At 37.5% G+C, this 19,589-nt stretch overlaps 1 protein-coding gene across 2 annotated transcripts in view; it reads left to right on the top strand.

Annotated features, from left to right (window-relative positions):
- Window positions 1-19,589, top strand: part of cfap58 (cilia and flagella associated protein 58) — a 75,861-nt gene that overhangs the window by 40,421 nt on the left and 15,851 nt on the right. For both annotated transcript variants that reach the window (XM_057332668.1, XM_057332669.1), the window contains exons 14-17: window positions 4,030-4,141; window positions 4,238-4,342; window positions 13,462-13,581; window positions 17,880-18,013. In XM_057332668.1, coding sequence (XP_057188651.1) covers window positions 4,030-4,141; window positions 4,238-4,342; window positions 13,462-13,581; window positions 17,880-18,013 — 471 coding nt within the window. The remainder of the gene's footprint in view (window positions 1-4,029; window positions 4,142-4,237; window positions 4,343-13,461; window positions 13,582-17,879; window positions 18,014-19,589) is intronic.

Genomic DNA, 19,589 nt, shown 5'->3' with positions numbered 1-19,589 from the left:
TTATTCAAAAAGCATCTGAGTAGCAGCCTGACAGATGCATTTCCTGTAATCGGCTTCCATTCGGATCGTTAAATAAACGTTTCTTAAGCATTGTCTAACTGCAAGCTGAGCTGCTTCGAGCTTTGTAACGTGCCATAACGGGCCGGATGCTCGAGGAAGATGCTTGAGATTGAAAAAAGTTCAATCTCAAAAGTTTTGAAGAGCGAAGAAAAAAAGGTTTGAAGTGCACAAAAAAAGTTTTGAAGACGAAAAAAAAGTTTTGAACAGCGAAAAAAAAAGTTTTGAACAGCGGAAAAAAAAGTTTTGAAGACGAAAAAAAAAGTTTTGAACAGCGAAAAAAAAAGTTTTGAAGAGCNCTGGATACTCCACACACAAGTACATTTCCAAGAGGGAGATGCATATAAAAATGTCAATAACCCTCACACTAGCATGTTTGGGTGACAATGAGCGAGTATTTTCAGTTCTTTTAAAAAAAAGTCAAGAATAACGCTGCCCATGTGGATTGTGGGATTTATATGGGTACTGGGGAAGTGATGCACACTGCCCAAAGCAGCAGCCCTCTGGTGTTGTAGGGGCATTGTGTGGATTTCTTCCTGTGCTGTGGAAACATAAAGTACGATTCTCTGGCTCCAGAAATATGCAGTTTCAGGTGTATCAAAAATGTATAATGAATCCAGATGCAGATGGCATTAAAATACTGTAAGTTATTTCAATGTTATATCAACTCACCTGGCCAAAACTTAAAATAGCAAGTTGCAATGACTTGTGAAGCCAAGTTGATTGTACCTAAAAATTTAAAGCAGCAAATAGTTTTTTCAGTCTGGGAACTGCAAGTATACAAGACATCCCCTATGTGCTCGGACTCATAACTGTTGCTTGCAGCTATATATTTTTGGACAAATTCTTGTCTTCTTTTCTGAAAGAGGTTGAGTCTATACAAGCTGATTGTTAATGCTGTTAGTGAGGGTATTGTCGTGGGAGGTTGTTGATGTAAATGGCGCTGATGATAATTGGTTCTGTACTTTATAAAAAGGCCAGTTATGAACATCGCTGTCTTGTTTTTTGTGTGCTGTTTTTGTTGGCATGTCTGCTTTTGACTGTAAATGTGCAGTGCCACTGGGAAGCCCCATTTAGCAACACAGGAAATAAATCAGTGCCAGCTTTACACATTCACATAACTGCCTTTTAGAGTCCAGGACTCTACCTCATGAACACACAAACATTGTTCACACTTTGAATCAATGCAGAGCTATGAAATGTAGGGCGGTTTGTGTTGTGATTTTGGATTTGTGTGTATATGTGTGTGTGCGTGCATGAGTCCTGAACTCTATAAGCATTGTGATTAAAGTTTAAGTCTGCGACATCAATCCTGCCTTCCCAAATAAATCAATCTATATACCCTAACCTACTCTTGCTCTAACCCTCTGTATCTCAATGCAAATCTCACTCCAAACAGCCACAAAGACACATAGGAGGAATACCAAACTAAATAGGCGAATGAGAGAACCCCATGGACGAAGAATATGCTTTTCTCCCATTCTAAATCAGTTATTTATTTGTCATGGTGGAATTAATTTGTTGACATGGAAAGATGGATGGCTTGCCTTTCTTTAGCGGACAGTGATGTATTCATGTGAAATACGGCTGTGAAGAGAATGGTGAGAGCAGGAAAACAAAAGCTTTGCCAAAAACACAATTAAAATGCATAAATTAGGCCCAAAGGCAAGCGAACGAAAAAAGTCTGCTGTGATTTTAGCCCAATCTGAACAGGAGATCCTTTCAGGCTCATTGTTCTGAATGTAGTGCGGTAAAATTACTCTTGACTAAGATTAATACAGTCGGAGCGTGTTCTCGTATCACATATTGTGTTTTTCCAGAGTGTTACGTATGGTTTCTTTTCAAAGTGGCTTTATGTGTCATGTATTTGTGTCTACATGATGTTCAGAGGCTTTTGTTATGGGACAAATGCAACTGAGTACCACAAGATGTGTTTTATTAAATCTCCAGGAAATTGCTGGCTTTTCATAGAACTGGCGTTCTACATATATGCAGTTTCTTAAGACCTATTCGCACGGGATTAGCATTATCTGGGGACCTCGTGTGATTTAGAAATAACCTCCCCACATCTGTATTTCATGTGGCGCATTCGCACGGGATAAGTGAAGCCTGTGATTTTACTCAAATTTACGGAATTATTTCGCGGATATGATGGCAAGGCTTTGCTTATAGTTTGTATAGCCTATAGTTGTATGGTGTTTAATGATATATGACCGTACCTGTCAGCATTTGAGACCCGGACAGATCACCGCAATCGCGGGTCTCATGTTACGAGAGTTTCCATGAGAAATAACAAAACGGGAGACTCCCGGCCAAAACGACAGTGTTTGCAGGTATGGATATGACCCATCACCCGAAATAATATCAAAACACTTCAAAACAGCCTTCATTATTCGCAATCTGTGGATAAAACCTTGAAAATTTATATATGAGCCTGACAAATCACAGAGATGCCGATTCGCACGGGACTAATATTATCACATGACCTCGGTGTTCGTCAAAATATGGTAGGTAATTCGCGGGTGAATTTTTACTTTACAAATTACAGACATGGCCGATTCGCACGGGATTAAGATCACAGACAACCTCTGCAATTATTACAAATGACTAGAGGTCCCCAGGTAATACTAATCCCGTGCGAATAGGGCTTTCGATACACACTGAGTCATCACGGTTTCACAGTTAGATTAGATCTGTGAACTAGCTTTCCTGTGGCTCAGTGGTTAGAGCATGACGTTAACAATGCCAAGGTCATGGGTTCGATCCCAGGAGATTGCACATAGTCAGAAGAAACAAAATGTATAGTACAATGTAATGTAAATCACTTTGGATAAAAGCATTTGCCAAATGCGTAAATGTAAATGATCGATTCCTTAAAGAACTTTTAAAGAGTTTGATGTCTGTAAACATGTATGTTGTTTGGACATATATACAGTAGATATTTGCAGTAGTAGTTAGAAACAGTGATCTTTCTCGACTGACAGATGTTAATTGCTAGATGTAAACAGATGTAGTATCGTCCGACTAACCCTTAGAGCAAACCTCCGTCAATGATGCAACGTGAATACAATAGACGCCTAACTTCAAAGCCCCAAGAATCTTGTTTGGCTCCCCCAGTCATCAGATTCAATCTATAAAGACTCGATTTAAAACTCCCATCAGGATCTAAACACAAGAGCGTGTGAATCTAATAAAGAAATCCGACGATGCGACAGTTATGATCATTAGAGACCTCATTGATTTGGTCTGCATCAGCAACGACGGCAAAACGCAGGCCTTGAAAAATCAATTCGCGCCATTTACAAGCAATCTTACAGCGTTCTTCAGCGCAGCGACACACTTTCTGACTTGCGTATCTAGACAAATGATAGTACGTCGAAAATGTGGGTGGTTTTTCCCCATAGGAAATGACTTATTGATCAATTTAGCATGCTAACCGCTAACACCCTCGTAAATTCAACCTTCATTGGTCTCAGGTAAATGAGCTGTGCGCTATCACCATCAGTCTCTCCCCGTTGCTTTGGTGAAAAGTTCAGAGACGTAGCATTTGAATAGAAGTACGTATCGTTTAGCACTTGATAGATTATCGTATAGCTCCATGACACATGTGTAGGGTTTATTGTGACTTAAAGCCGCTCTAAGAAATAGGGAATTTTTATTTTTGGTCTTAAAACATCATGGTTGTAAACCATAATCTGTCAATTCAAGAATCTCTCTCTCTCTCATATTAACGCTTGTTTGCATTTTTCTGGTCGGGCCTGTTGTGGTGCATATGTAACTAAGTAAAGTGCAGACGTTTTAAACCTCTCACTGAAATCCATTTTCAGAGTGCCGTTGTGTCGTGCCAAAATGCAAGGGCCTTTAAATAACAGACTGTAAATTAATAGAACATTGTTGGTTTTGTTATGGCCTGGAAACTCCAGCCGGCTCATTTTTTTTCTTTTTTCTGATCCGTCTCTGTTCTGATGGCAGACAGGAGGTGTTCCACATGCAGAGGGAACTGCTGAAAGAGAGAACCAGATGTCGAGCTCTGGAGGAGGAACTCAGTAGTCCCATGAATGTTCACCGCTGGAGAAAACTAGAGGTGTGACTTTACATTACTGTAGCTCTTTATTGATAAACGAGTGTTTTATTTACAGTATATGATTGAGAAACTATTATGTTTCCCTTGGCCCTGTAGGCAAGTGATCCAAGCATGTACGAACTGATTCAGAAGATTCACTCTCTGCAGCGGCGGTTGATATCTAAGACTCAAGATGTTGTGGAGAAAGAGCTTCTGTTACAAGTAAGAGCTTGATGTAGATTGTAAAATAAATCCAGGTATACCAGAAAGCCCACAAACTTCACTTGCTGCTGCCTCCTCTTTGGGAATTCCCCATTCAAGTTTGGTATCTGTAAAGCATAGAATTTCAGCTTTCGAGTTCATCTACTCCCCACAATGTCATTATAGTGGTAAGCCGATAGAGAGCGTTAAAACAAACCTGTTTCTAACAAATCCTAACAAACCATGCATTAATAGAAAGCTTATTTATTCAGCTTTCAGATGTTGTATAAATCTCAATTTTAATAAAATTGACCCTTATGACTGTTTTTGTGGTCCATGGTCACATATGAAGTGAATGTGAAAAAATATCATTTTTTACTAAAGTGGTCATTATTACATTGACGCACTTTTAAGTAAAATAAAAAACTTCAAATAGACTCTATTTTGTGTTCTGCACATTTTAACGCTTTAAGGGGCTTTTCTAGTAAAATTGAACACAACATATACAATTTTATAATGTATTGTGACTCTTAGAAATTTAAATGATCGATATTAAGTTATTTTAACTGAAAAATCTTGTCCTCAGACTTATTATGGCTATTATAAATCTAGTTTAATGCAATATTTGCATTTCTTTTCGCTGTGTAGACAACAATGTTTTTCTTTGAATGTACCTGTAGTTAAGGCCATACAAAAACATCCCTTCAGCAATTGAAATAAGAGTTTTTTTTATGTCTAGCCATCAGAAACCGGTATTTCATTCAATATTATATAAATAAGCAGAGTCTGGGCAATATTTGAATTATAGTCTAGGACTTTATGAACCACAGTAATTTTCCACACTTTGTGATTGTATATTGCGTGCATTTTATTCCGAGGGCACAACAGCGTTCCACATTTCTAATGTATTGTCAGTGTTGTTCATCGCTCACACTAAAAACAAACATGTTTTCTCAGATGTAGCAGGTGCGCGGGTCGAGGTTCCGCAGGAGATTATTTGTTTACATAAATGCACCAGAAACGTCTGATTAGGTTATGAATGTAGTGCAGCAGAGGTGCAGTGCTCTGTAGCTTTATATCCTCTGTGGTGTTTGTGATTCACTTGAGGGTTTTAATTGGTTTGGTCATGACGAATTTCTCAATTTGTCTGAAAATCACAGACATAATGTTCCAAAAGTAGCCGTCCCATTTACTCCATGACAACGAGACGGGCTGATGTGGATTGCGACAGTCGGTTTTTAAGAGTTTCCTTTTTCTCTTCACGGGTTCAGCCGAGGAGCAGTATGGTGTAGCTGAGAAGTAATTGAAATGATAAAATGGGCTTCCAAAATGCCATTACCATCAGACAGACAGCTGGTTTTAAAAGGTACTTTTTTCCGTCTGCATCAAACGAAGCTTAGCAGACACTAGATCACAATCGCGGGACACGAGCAGCTATTCTCATGTATCAGATCATTTCAAACATTTCATTGATCTGTTTCAGGTTGAGACCAGATTTAATTTGACTTAATCTCAATTCAGAGTCCGCTGTCAATATGGATACAGGCGGTGACAGCAGATGATGTGGCAGTTCTGTTTGTTAGAAATTCTCTAAAAAAAACAGAATTATTGAAGAATTGATTTACATAAAACGGTTTATCTCTTTATTTTTTTATTTAATTATTTATAGTTTTCTGGTTTTTATTTTATATAATTTTATACTGTAACTTTAAAGCATACTGTACAATGGCCCCAAAAAGCATAATTTATTTGAACTACTAATTAGTTTAACTACACTTGACATTTTGTGTTTTTTTGTTTATATTTATTTTAGAAAGAGATAGCACAAGCACACATTTCATGTTTCGGTTTTGTTTCATTTTCAGGCTACAGTGTAAGTTAATACATCCTAGATAAATATTTTCAAAAGTGGGCACAATATTTTTTTCATATCATTGAACAAACAGTCACAGAAATAGATACATTGTTCAAAATGAAAAGAAAAGATTTTTGGGCACTTTGTGGTTGTCATGTGATGAACTACACCTGTGTGGACTGAAGGCCTGAAACTTGTTTTGTTAGAAGTCTCTAACTTTGTCAAAATGTAATCAATTCTGAACAATTTAAAAATATTCTGATATGAAAAATAACACATGATATAATTTTATATATACTAAAATAATAATGCATGGGCACCGTGCGCTTTTAAACTTGTAATGTCTGGTCCCTTTTTTGTATGTGAATTTTTAGATATCGAACAGTTGCAGCTGATTTGAATCTATTTTCTTTGAGGAAATTTGTCGATTCTTTTTCTCGTCTTCACGGACGCGACATCAGAAGAGCTGTCGTGATTCTGGCTCGTCGTGTCATGTCTTTCTTGATCTTGTGTTAGAATCACGGCAGGATCCCTTGTTATGTGTGGAGAGAGTCATTTTGACCCTGTCGGCCTTCAATACTCTCTCCGGTCTTTGTCTGTGTTCCCGCCCTTTTGTATCTCTCGTTATTGGTTGTTTATTAGTTCATGCCCCACACCTGTTCCCCTTTGATTTGTCCCTCTATTTAATGCCCCTGTGTTCTCTTGTCTGGTGTTGGATCATTGTACTGTTATGTTGCGTGTGGGTGAGTTTTTGTCTTGTTAGTCTAGTTTGAAGTAGTCCTTTGTGATGTGTTATTAGTTTAGTCTTGTCAGTTTAGTTAATCTTGTTCTTGTTTCTGTTTTGTTATGTTTACCCCCACGTGGGTCTTTGTTTTGAGTTTGGTGTAATTTTTATTAAAAGTCCTGTTAACTCCTTACCCGCTGTCTGCACTTGGGTCCTCTGTCCTTGTCTCCGTGTCCTCACCATCCACGTTCATGACAAGAGCGTGGCCCTGCATGCATGCAGCTTAAGGAAGAACATTGTGGGTTCAGTGCTAATTTATTTATTCAAATGATACCTGATGGCCTCACGAAACCCCTTCAACTCACTCAGAAATATGAAGTCACTGTTTTCAAAACCAGCTTCATCGTCACTGGTAGGCAGTGGTGTATTGTTGTTTTGTTCTTTTACTGTTTGCAGTGAGAACTGTGACAGCTTGGACAATATACCGGTGTTTAGGACACAATATCTAAAAGCCATTGAAGCAAACACATTGAAGCAACTGCCTGTATGACAACACTGGTGCTTTATAAATGATAAGATACAAGATCCAGTTTGTATATAATATCCATTATAGATAGTCAGAATGGTCTTACACAATACATCTCTTTATCACAAATAAAGAACGGACCACAGAACAGTGTGTTATTTCTATTTTTCAGCTAAATAGACACTCTAATTGTCCCATTATTTGCATTGAGGCAGTTGAATAATAATCCAGACCTGGAGAGTATCATCTCTGTTAATATTCGTGCAGGCAAATCCAGACAGGACATTAGTAGATTAACTATTTATTCATGCATAGCGGCTGCAAGATACTGTCATAGCATGACTCATGTCATATTACCAGCTGAGGTACATGAGGAAAAATCATTCTTACTCAGCAACAAACAGTAGGGTTTGTTATCCCCTTAAGTTAGCGTTATATAAGCCTCGGTACTTCGCATCACGGATGAGCCGTAAGGTCGGCGAAACTTTAGCATCGGACCCCATCAAGTCAGATTGAGTTTTCCTAGCCGCAGTTTTCATTTGGATAGACAGAAAGGTTTGTAGTGCAGGAGATCCAGCACTCACAGCGAGGTCGCGACCTCTAATTTTCAAAGCTCATGCGAGGGCACTTCTTTAAAATGTTGCATTCTTTCCATCTCCTACCCGGAGCTAAGGTGTTTACCGCACGCTCCTGTAAAGCGTGTTATGGACGTGCTTCTGGTGTTTAAGAGCCTCGCCATAAAACGCTGAAGTTATGTTTTAAAATAACTGATGGAGCAAAAGGCAGCCGTTTCTCGAAGGTGATATTTATTTCTCAGAGATGGTGTATCATGTATCATCATCACTTTGTCAATGGTGTTTTTGTATTTATGAATTTTGAGCAAAGTATTTCACAAGCCTCGATCTTCCTGAACTCCAGAGACCTGATGAAATCACTCGACAAGCACATTTCTTTTTCACTGTTGACACATTTTCTATTGAAACAGGAAGATTGAGTGTAGCATATCATATTCTCCCTTGTTTAAATTGCCAGCGCTTTTGTTTACATCACAGGTATGAACCATAAAGGTAAAGGGGAATGTCTTTCTAGAAAGTATTTTATGTTTGTTTACATTTTTAGTATGTTTGGTTTACTTTAAGGAGTACTTTTACTCTATATAGGGAAATCAATGCTAAGTGGTTGCTCTTTTAAAGTCCCAGTGAAATAAAAAATTACAATGCCTATTTTTTCGTGAAATATTGCTGCATTTAGTGTAAATAGTTTATCAATGTGGGTTATTCTCTTTTTAAATTTCATGCGTCCTCATAATATTCAGTTAAAATCTGAAAATGCACTTCCTTCCTGTAATGACTATCTTAAATCTTAAATGACGTATGTTAGACGACTTGGGCGGAGCATCCGTTAACGCCTTCCCTTCAACTGTCAGTCTGCTGCCAGTTCCATTTCAAAGCGCAACGGCTGTTTTTTACATCCAATCAAATCGCAGAGAAAGACGTAAGCCACGCCCACTGTTTTTCTCATTAGAAATTCCATTTCACTTGGAAATGCGTCAAAATACAGAAGTAAAAACGATCGCAACTTACGGTTCACGGGGACTTTAAATCTAAAATTTTAAGCAGTTCTCGGTTGTGTTTCATTGAAGTATCAGCTAAATCTCTCTTAGTCATGTTTCTCCTAAAATAAGAAAATAATAATTTGGGGGGGATTTTTTCCTTTTTTTTATAACAAATTAAGAATGTTGAGGTGTAAAATGAGTGTAGGTTAAATAATCTAAATTTGTGTAAATGTGATGAGAAATGTTTGAGTTCATATTCAACTTTTCAATAATATTGAATTTTGATTGCATATTGGACAAATCTGAGCTAAGTTTTTGACATTGTTGAGTTATCTATTGAAATAAGAGACATTTGTGAGATTTCTCTATCTTTTTTCTCAGGAAAAAGTGTTTTGAGATGCAGCAAATGTTTCTCCCTCTCCATTTAATCTCATTGATGTCCAGGAGAATTAATTGAGATATTACAGATTTTTCTGTGATTTTTCTATGTGTATAGAGTTTTGCAGATGAACATATTTCACTGCACTAAACTAAGATGACCTTACTGAGGTTAATCTATACATACACGTCACCTGTTGATGTCTCACTCAGAAATATCAGTCTCCCATCTGCACTTATTTGTGACTATAGCTTTGCCACGATGTAAAAAAACAAAGCCATTGTGATTGTCAAAACGGGCTGTCAAGGGAGGGTGTCACCGTTTGTAATGCACAAGTCGACAGACGTGCAATAGTCGTCCGAGTTCCTTGAAAAGGAAAACTGTTTCGGGGCTGTGAAAATTTAACTAGTGTTCCCGTCACTGTCACTCAGCGTACATCTTTGAATTTAGTGACACGGAGAACACCTGTTTGCTTCTACGCTGCGCTCATCACACGAGCTGAAGTGAGACAGCGGAGCAACCTCATGAGTCTGAGCGGGTTACTTCAGGTGATTCTGCTTTAATGTCACATGAGGCAAATCGCTCTGACATCTTGTTAGCAATGTGTGTAAATGAGATATGTATATCTAATAACATTTTTTGACTGCAGTTTTTAATGGATCTATTACACTGTAAAAAAACAACTTAAAAACTTAAGTTTAACATGCATCATAACATTTTTAAGTTAAATAAAATTTGCTTTATGAGTCAATTAAACTTAAATTGAGTTGAATTTACTTAAAGGAGCCATGAATTAAAACCACAATTTTAACCCGAGATTTTGATGTATAAGAGGGAATTGCATTCAAGCGAACATCCTGTAAGTGTCAGAACTGAAAACGCCCTTGTTACTGAAATTACAACTGTTATTGACACCAGGCTCAGCGAACGCCAGGTCCTGGAATGCACCTATCTATAGATAGGTTGAACACCGCCTCCACAGAAAAATATCAACAACTACTTCTCTAGCCCCGCCCACTGGTTCCCGCATGACTTTAGCCACACATAGTACACACTCCCGCATTTGTGATGATAGACAAACTGGTAACCATAGCAACATATTTTTCGGCTAAAGATTCATTTTGTCCATCAGTTTAAACTAAACTGCTGATATGCACTGTGTTGTGTTTATGCTCGGAAGGCTACATCACACAGCGCTCTTTTGCTGTGTTGCCATGTTTATTAATAATAAGCACTTTTATGCTTGTTGTTTGGTCTTAGATCAAAAAGCCTCAGCACTTAGGTCTTAATAAATGGCCTGTTGCAGATTTTAAGAATTTTTGGTCTTATAAAATTTAAAAACAATTAGCATTTTAAGGTTTGTTTTTGTCTTGTCTTTATTTGCTTATTTTTTCTGTGAAGATCTGGCAACCCTGTCACTTTAGCGAAGGGCTCTCCAGAGCGGCTAGCCCCGTGTCATATGTGCAAAAGTGAGGACTTCTTTCACTGTTATTTTTATTTAGAGAGACCAAGCAACAAACATGCAACACTGTGCAGCGCCTGGTTGAGGAAGAACACAGTCGCTTCCTTCGGATTCTGATATGCGTGGTTGAAGTTTATTTTTAAGTACGTTCATGCTCACGCGGGTGAAACATTGAGCATTTGTTCGCGTCATTTCACCATGGATTCCTTTGTGAACAAGGCGCTGGATTTGCGGAGAGACTCAAATTAAAAAGCAGTGCAGTGCAGTCAATATTGGATCCGACAGGAATGGCGCAGCAATCGTATGTGAGTAAAACATATTTGTACTATGCGTCACTATTGCTTTGTTAGAGATCGCTTGATATGTTCTTATAATGTGTAACCTAACGTTGCGTGTCTAACCAAATTCACAGAAGGTTCCAACTAACTACGCAAACTGCTATCCAATCATAGCAGTGGGCGTTTATTTCCAAGTCTTCAATGCGGCACGCCCATTAAAACAAAGCGTTTGACGAGACGGCCTCAAAACCCGGGTAGAAAATAGCATATTACTTATAGATTTTGATGTTTTCGAATGTAAAAACCACACGAACGTCATAAGTAGACCTCATACAACAGTATAAAACAATAAACAAGCCCAGTTCAGGACACCTTTAATCAATCGAGTTGTAGTCAGTTCAATATAATTAAGTTCAATTGACTCATAAAGCTAATTTTATTTAACATAAAAATGTAAGGCAGTTGAAATTGGTGAATTTTTTTACAGTGTTAGTTTTTGCGAATGAAGACACATTTAAAGACAATGTGTCAAGTGAAAATGCATTTTTAAATTTTAAAATTCATCAGTTTTGTTCAGTTGTGCTGCTTAGACGTTTTTGTATGCAGGGTTGTGTCTTGTGTAAACAGCTCTTTTCTGAAGCTGATGACTATAGACATGCTCCTAAAGGTGTGGTTGGGTGGTTAGAGAGAGAGAGATGGAGGGTGATAGAGATGAGGTTTTGAAGGGCCCATGATGTGATTATTGGATGAGAGCCAGGCTTTCTTCCTTGACTGGGAGAAATTACAGTAGGAAAAATCATGAGTTCAGCAGGCAAAAGCCCATTTATAGTGCTTGTCAACTTTGACAGTAGTAAATCATTTAAAAAATAAATAATAATGAAATAAAATCATAATGAAATGTACATGCTCTTCATTTTATTTTGCATTTGACCTTTGCAGTCTTTTCTGTAATTTTACATTTTTTTACAAATATCTGTAAAATGAAATTCTGAAATTCTGTAAAACGAAACAGTCAAATTTCATAAAATTACATTTTTTTACAGTATCTATGTACTATTACATTGTTGGCTGGCCCACAACGTTCTTTTAAAAGTTGCATTCAATCAGAGTAAAAACATTACCCGTGGTTTACGTCATATGTAAGCCAAAAGTTTTTTTTTGTTACATATTTAAAATAAATAAAGTAAGACACAATGATAAAGAGACAGGTTGCTGGGTGTCTCTCTGTTGAGCACACATGTACGGTAAGTGCGTTAGTGTTATCAAAGCTCAGCCCACGCAGGGCCATGAAATATGCTTTTTGGATGCTGAAGTGATGTATACTTTGATGAAACACAACTAGCGCAGGTGTTTGCGAAACAGAGGGGGTGGGGGGGGGGAGGGGGATGGTTAAAAGTGCAGTCAGAAAGTGGGTTTGATCTCAGCCTTGTTGTGATCCTATGAATGTCAGTGTATTAAAGTCCGGACCCTCAGTCATAAATCATTCATGCACTCACTTTCTCTCTATCACACACTCACTTCACTATTGATGGAATTATGAGGAGACGGCCACCGTGGCAGTAAAGGAGAGAGAGAGAAAAGGCCAAAAAATATCTTGAGAAAAATACTGGAAGGAAAGATGCAATAAGCTTCCGGGCTTTACAATAAATCTATATTGCCAGTGTGCGTACTTGCGAGTAATGTGTAATGAGAAATTACTCTTTCGGGGTCATCGTGGCCACACGCGTATCTCTGCCCGGCCCGCCGAGCTTTCCGATCTCCAACGATCTTCTTTCAGGCGTCTTAAACTTCCTGAATTCATGATTTCTCCTGTGGCACATCATTTACATTCTATTGAAAATTCAGAAGCTTTATATTAGTGATTATTTAAAACAGCAGGCAGTCTGAATGTATTAGCATTGATGAGTTCAGACTGAGAACTCCCTCTAATTAGCACCATCGACGGCCCGTATATCTGTGTGTTGTCGAGTGGGACGTGTCGTTACGTGGTCAGCGCCGCGATGGATCTTGTTTATCCATCTTGTCTTCCTCATGCTCCGATAATTAACACACGCTTACTAAACGAATTAGCCGGCACTCCCCTGATTTCACTTGTAGCGGGTTTCTTTCATGTGCGAGTGAAAAAGCCGTGTTGGTATGCGTTTGATCATTCGGAGAAATGTCAACGACATCACGATCGAAGAGCTTCAACATTCAAGAGAAGGAAAAAATACTGAGTGTTCACTTTTGTAGATGTTTAACTGAGAAGAGATGTTCACCTTGTTTATAATTCAGTGTCCTATGATGCAAAGTGCTACGCCGTACCATTGCTGTAGTTTTACATGTTTTAATGTGTGTTTATGTGTGTGTGTTTGGTTGCAGGAGAAAGAAAAACTTTATGTTGAACTGAAACACATCCTGGCGAGGCAGCCCGGTCCGGAGGCCGCTGAGAAACTGCAGGTGTATCAGCGAACACTCAGGGAGAAAACCAAACATCTGAAGGTACCCGCCTTATTTCATCTCAGATCATTTGATTTTGTCAAGTGTTTTATCTTCTTTCTTTTTTTAAATATAATACGATGAACATAAATAGAGTGAACAGGAACTAATAATAATTTTATAATTGCATTTATTATTATTATTATTATTATTAAATATTTAATCGTTATACTTAATATACAGTATATAAATATTTATATGTACTGTATATATATACACACACGCACACACACACACACACATATATATATATATATATATATATATATATACATTTACAATGTGTATGTATGTATAATAATAAATGTATAATTATTATTATTATTATTATATGTAATCATTTTACTTTATGGAATATTTATTATTGTCTTCATGCATTTTTTGAAAGAAGAATGTCCATTTATACAAGACATAGACTTTAGACTGATTTCACTCCACCGCCATGTTGAAAATCGAAAGCGAGGCAGAGGTGGGAAGAAAACCGGAAGGACAGACAGACTGCAATGGTTTTGGACAACCAACCTGGAGTTATTAAAGGTCCAGTGTATGAAATTTAGGGGCATCTAGCGGGGAAGTTGCGAATTGCAAGCAACGGCTCACTCCACCCCTCCCTTTAGAAGCACTACGGTGGCTGACACAGGACAAAGATGTCATAAAGTTTTCGCTTCTATGCTTAAGAAGATAAAGTATTTACGAAACGCGCTCCGTTTAGGGCTTCTGTAGAAACAACATGGCGAATTTCATGTAATGGGACACGCGGTGTATGTAGATAAAAATAGCTCAAGGTAGTAAAAACCTAACGCTTCATTATGAAAGGTCTTTATTCACCTCTGAAGACATAGTTTTGTATATTATATTGCATTTCTGTCAATAGATCCTCCAAAAAAGTACACGTTGAACCTTTAAGTTTAGAACAATTTTACAAAAAGTAATCTTTATAGACCTCTTCTGATGGCGTAAACAAAGCTGGTTCAACGCTTGTCCAGAATAACTTGTTTTAGTTTTTTAACACTAGACAAACGTTTGAACAAAATACAACCAACAGAATGTTTCTAACCGATTTAAACTATATACTGTAATAAACAAATATCTTTAAGATTTATTTAGATATGTAAGTTTAACTACTAATACTACTAATAAATAAATGAAAACTGAATACGAAAGTGCTTCTGGACCAGCGTTTACATCTTGCAAAGTTGTTGAAATCGAAAACGAGGCAGAGGTGGGAAGAAAGCCGGAAGGACAGACAGACTGCAATGGTGGACTACCATCGGGTGTCTGTGACATGAATAAACAAATGACGCGTTTAAAAACAACGTTAGATTGGCTGTGTGTGCACGAATGAAACTTGACAGTTTAAACAGTCACTAATATGTGATGGTACGGCTTAAGTGGTCAAGTAAAACAGCTTGCGTGACATGCATCCTATGCTTATATTGTCACATTTAAGATCATAAATTGTTTAATCGAGTAGGTGAGGTCGACAGAATAAACTATTACAATACAAAGGGATGATTTTATTGGGATCACTATTAGAGCATTTTTTCCAGCTGATATAAAATAAAACATTGGCAGCCAATCAAAAACCATTTAAATTTAAAGGACTCGTGCATTAACAATTTGAAATTGCAAAGCACAAGCTTAAAATAAACATAATCCCTTGGTGAAGGCGCTAATATAGTTATCGTCTTGGTGTGAATAGGCCTTTACTAAAAGTCTTTTAATGGCATAAATCACTCCGTCTCCCTGCTCTCCTCATTTCCCACTCCCCCTCTCACCATCACATCAAATGAATAATTAGTTACCTCAGCACTTAATTAAGAGTTCACGTCCAGCTGGAGACAGCCGGCACTAACGTCATCTTTAATGATTTAGTCCAGTTTAAGCTTTGCCTCATTCCCGCCCCATTAAAAAGGCAAGAAATGAGAGCAGTTAAAAAAGTTATGAGTGTCTGCTGAGCTTCAGGTGACCTTATAATATCCATGCGGCCTTGATATAAGTTGATAGTTAAGCACCTTTTCTGATCGCTTTCATCATTTGTCGTAAAGCGGAGGCGATTAGGATCCAAGAAACTGATCCAGGATTCTAAAACGAGACAAACTTCTTTCCCTTCCGCCTGGATAAAGCGCTCCGTTACGTTCGCCATTTTTTAAAGAAACGACCGTAACCAACTTTAAAGACTTTCAGACTCCTGAGCTCAGCAGAAACTCACAGCTGATCTATTAGAATATCTGCAGCGCTGATTATAAAACTCTCTAGCGCCCCTGAACTCACAAATGACGTCCCGGTGTTGGTAGTTTAGCTTTCTTATAATTTATCATACCAGCCTTAAAATGAATAATGCGCCGTCGGCGTCACTGGCAGAGCTTTGAATAAACAAACTCGATCTCAACTCCAGCGTAATTAGAACAGAAGCTCCGCTAATGAAGTGAGGTGAAATTCATCCCAACCTTTTGTTTTGATTGAAACGCAAACTCCCCGTCCAGCACCTTCAGTAAATTAACATTCATTAACAACGATCCTTTGACTCTCCGTGCTTGCTTGGGAGATGTTGCTTTTGTCTTCGTAAAATAACCACGGGAGTTAGGCTGTATGAAAACCTCGCAGTCGATGAAGTGGTTTTGCTAATTGAAATATATATTTTTTGTTTGTTTAAAAGTCCGCCATGGCAAGCGTGCAATTAACATTAAACAACCGAGAATCTGTAGCGAATCTTTGGCAACAGCGGACCTCTATACTGGCAAATTCTTCGGTAACTATCTGCTGATTCTGGCAAACCTCTGACAATTCATCACAGATGTCAAACTTTACTCTAAAGTGATTATTCATGTTGAATTGACGGAGATACAAAATTAAGCAATAGTTACAAACTTTATTCGAAAACTTTTCAACGCCTGTCGTGCAAAATATTCTTCCCAAGGACCCAGTTTCCGGCACTATAAGTGAATTTGTAGGTTATTAATCTGGCTCTTTGCTCTCTCGCTTTCAGTCCATTGCTTCTGGAATCCCTTTTCTCTCTCTGTGATCGCTGAGCTCTGGGCTGTTGGGTCACCGTGCTCTCCAGCGCATTGGAGGAATGACAATTAGAGCTTGACTTATATGTGCAAAGATTGACAGAGATCAATGAGATTCCACTGAGGAAATCACTCCATTTCTTGCTCAGAGGGGATGATGAGGTGTTCACGTGCCCCAGCCTAAAGCGTCTTTAGCGATGGATCGTGACTGTTCTGCTAGGATGCGTTTGTAGAGAAGAGATGGTTGTTATAGGCTAAACACAGCTTGAGGACACAGTTGAAAGTAATGGATAGATGGTTAGGTGCCTATAGGGGATTAGTGATATTCAGATGTTAAGCAATGTTAGGATGAGAGATAAAGGATTTTTGTAGTGTTTGGTTGCAGGCACAACATATATGTGGCCATGGCGGAATCATTGGACACTGCAAAAATGAATGTCCTTCTAAACATATTTATGAAAGAAAAGAAAGTGAAGATATTTAGTCGTGTTTTAGGAAAGAAAATATAATACGTTTATGTTAAAAACAAGCAAAAAATCTGCCAATAGGATCACAAAAAATGTGATTTTAGTTTAATCTTTTTCTTAATTACCTGTTTTTATTTTTCTTACCCAATTGGCAGATTTATTTTTCCCGTTTTAAACGTAAATTTACGTAATTCCTTACGTAATTCCGAAAATATCAAAGGTTACTTTCCTTTTCAAGTAAATGTATCTTAATTTGAGAATTTTTAGATATTTTTTCTAGAAAAAGATAAAAATGCTTTTTTGGACATGTAATGACATCTTGAGTTGCTGTTTCCATAAATAAGTCTATAAATAATGTTTATATTATGATATTTACACATTTTGTCCATCAAGATTCACACAATTGAACATACATTTTTAGAATTGTGAATCATAAATTGAATCTATAGAAATCAAAAGGTAACCGTGGTAACTCAACACCAACATCACCATCATCACCAAACTTCCAACAACTCTATTTTAGTAAAAAAACAGTAGTTTTCTGATAAGGAACTACTGGGAAATTAATCTCCATCCAGTTTTTTTTTATAATTGTGCCTATTATTTTTAAGATTGTATCTGTGAGGACAGTTAGCAAGTGCTATTAAAACTTTATTGACTATAAAAACCTATTAACTTTGAGACAGGTGCTCGTTTCTAGGTTTTGGCCAACAAAACGATTGACTCCGGAACTCTATCATCTCTTGAGTTGCGATGTTTTATTTTCAGAAAACTTTATTTACGATGTCACTTGCTCTACCGTCCTGTCTTTTCTCCACAGGCCCTAACAGCTGAGCTCAACATGCACGAGTCTCAGTCAGAAGAGTATAAATATGAGAACGAACGCCTGGCCCACGAGCTCCAGGAGGTTAAAAAGAAATACCTTGCGCAGAAGCGCAAAGACCAAGAGTTCAGGTGAGAGATTTTTATTTTTTATTACCTGCAATATCATTGCAGTTCTAAAAGGAATAGTTGTCCAAAAATTGAAATGGACTCCCATGTTGTTACAACCAATATGCTGTTGTGTTTTCAGTTAAAGCAGCAGTACTTGGGGTAAAAATACACAAAAAGCAGTTATTGAGAGCAAATACATAACAAATCAGTGTTAAAAGCTGTCTTGTACTTGTACTTGTAAACTTGTAATAATGATTTATTGAGCTGAGCTGTGTGGTATTTCACAAGAATATCAGTTTGATGTGATATGACTTTACAGTAACTCATGTAAAGTAACTTGCAATTTTATGTTTCAAACATAGGTAGTTATAGAGAGGCAAATGTTACAGATAATAGTACACAATTAATTTATGTGAATAAAGTGAATAATAATTTCACTATAAGTATTTGAGCATGTGTGGGTTCAAGTGGAAGACATTAATCCCAAATCAGCAGACAATGCAATATTATACTCGCATCTGTCAGGACAATAGAAAACACTTTGAGTTTGTGTGTGCTCTGTGTATCCGTCTATTCCATGGCCCTGATAGGAAATGACCTGACACGAACGACACCGTGTGACACAGCTGAAAATGATACCTCAAATAACGGCGAAAGAGAAAAAAGATAAAGGGAAAAAAGACATTTGGAGTTGGACAGAAATCAATGAACCAGTGAATTGGAAAGATTTCTCTCGTGTTGTCTCAGCGTTCTCGGGAGCAAATCGTGACACAGAAAATTATAGCGTGATATAAAGTCTGTGTTAATTTGCACGAAAAACGCTGATTAGTAAATGCCTGCCAAGTTTCTTCGCTATTGGCCTTTGATCTGACAAATTGTGCGGTCTTTTGGAAAGCATGTATGTTATTTAATCGTGGAGAACCTTGTTTTTCTAACACACTGCTCATGTTTTCTTCATTTTTAAGCAGTCTTCTAACCATCACACACACACACACACACACACACACGTTTTTTAACATTGTGACTGACTAATTTGGAAAACGCCTGACTGCTTTTGCGTTGTGCCTTATTGACAGCTAAATTAAACAGCATCCATCATCTTCGATGATCTTCATTTTCATATCTCACAGACAATGAATTGATTAATACAATAATTGAGATATAAGGTGAGTTTAATTATTCACAACAGTATAAAAACTTATTTTTTGCACTTTTGGATTATATGACTTGACTATTTTAAACGAACGTGAATATCTTTTTGTACATTTTACAGTTTTGCTACCACAGTAAATAAATAAATACAAACAATAAAGATATTTCTTATTTAGTATAAAAATATTTCGTATTTCTGTTTTCCAGTATAAATGTCTAAAACTTCTTAAGAAAGTATATATATTGATCATGAAGCCAACACGGAAATTGGACTTGAACTGCAATTCATGCCCTGGCCGCTAGAGCCCCATGTTAAAAACTTTACAGCAGTAAAAAACGTTACAGCCTGGTACAAAAAATTTGTGAGGAGGGTGATTTTTTTATTGCTCAGCCGTTTAACTTATATTAAGCCTTAAAATTGAGTGACAAGTGGTTTCAGCAACCA

Source organism: Triplophysa rosa, linkage group LG4, assembly GCF_024868665.1.
Source record: "Triplophysa rosa linkage group LG4, Trosa_1v2, whole genome shotgun sequence".
Taxonomy (NCBI): domain Eukaryota; kingdom Metazoa; phylum Chordata; class Actinopteri; order Cypriniformes; family Nemacheilidae; genus Triplophysa; species Triplophysa rosa.
This window is presented reverse-complemented; position numbering and strand designations above follow the sequence as displayed.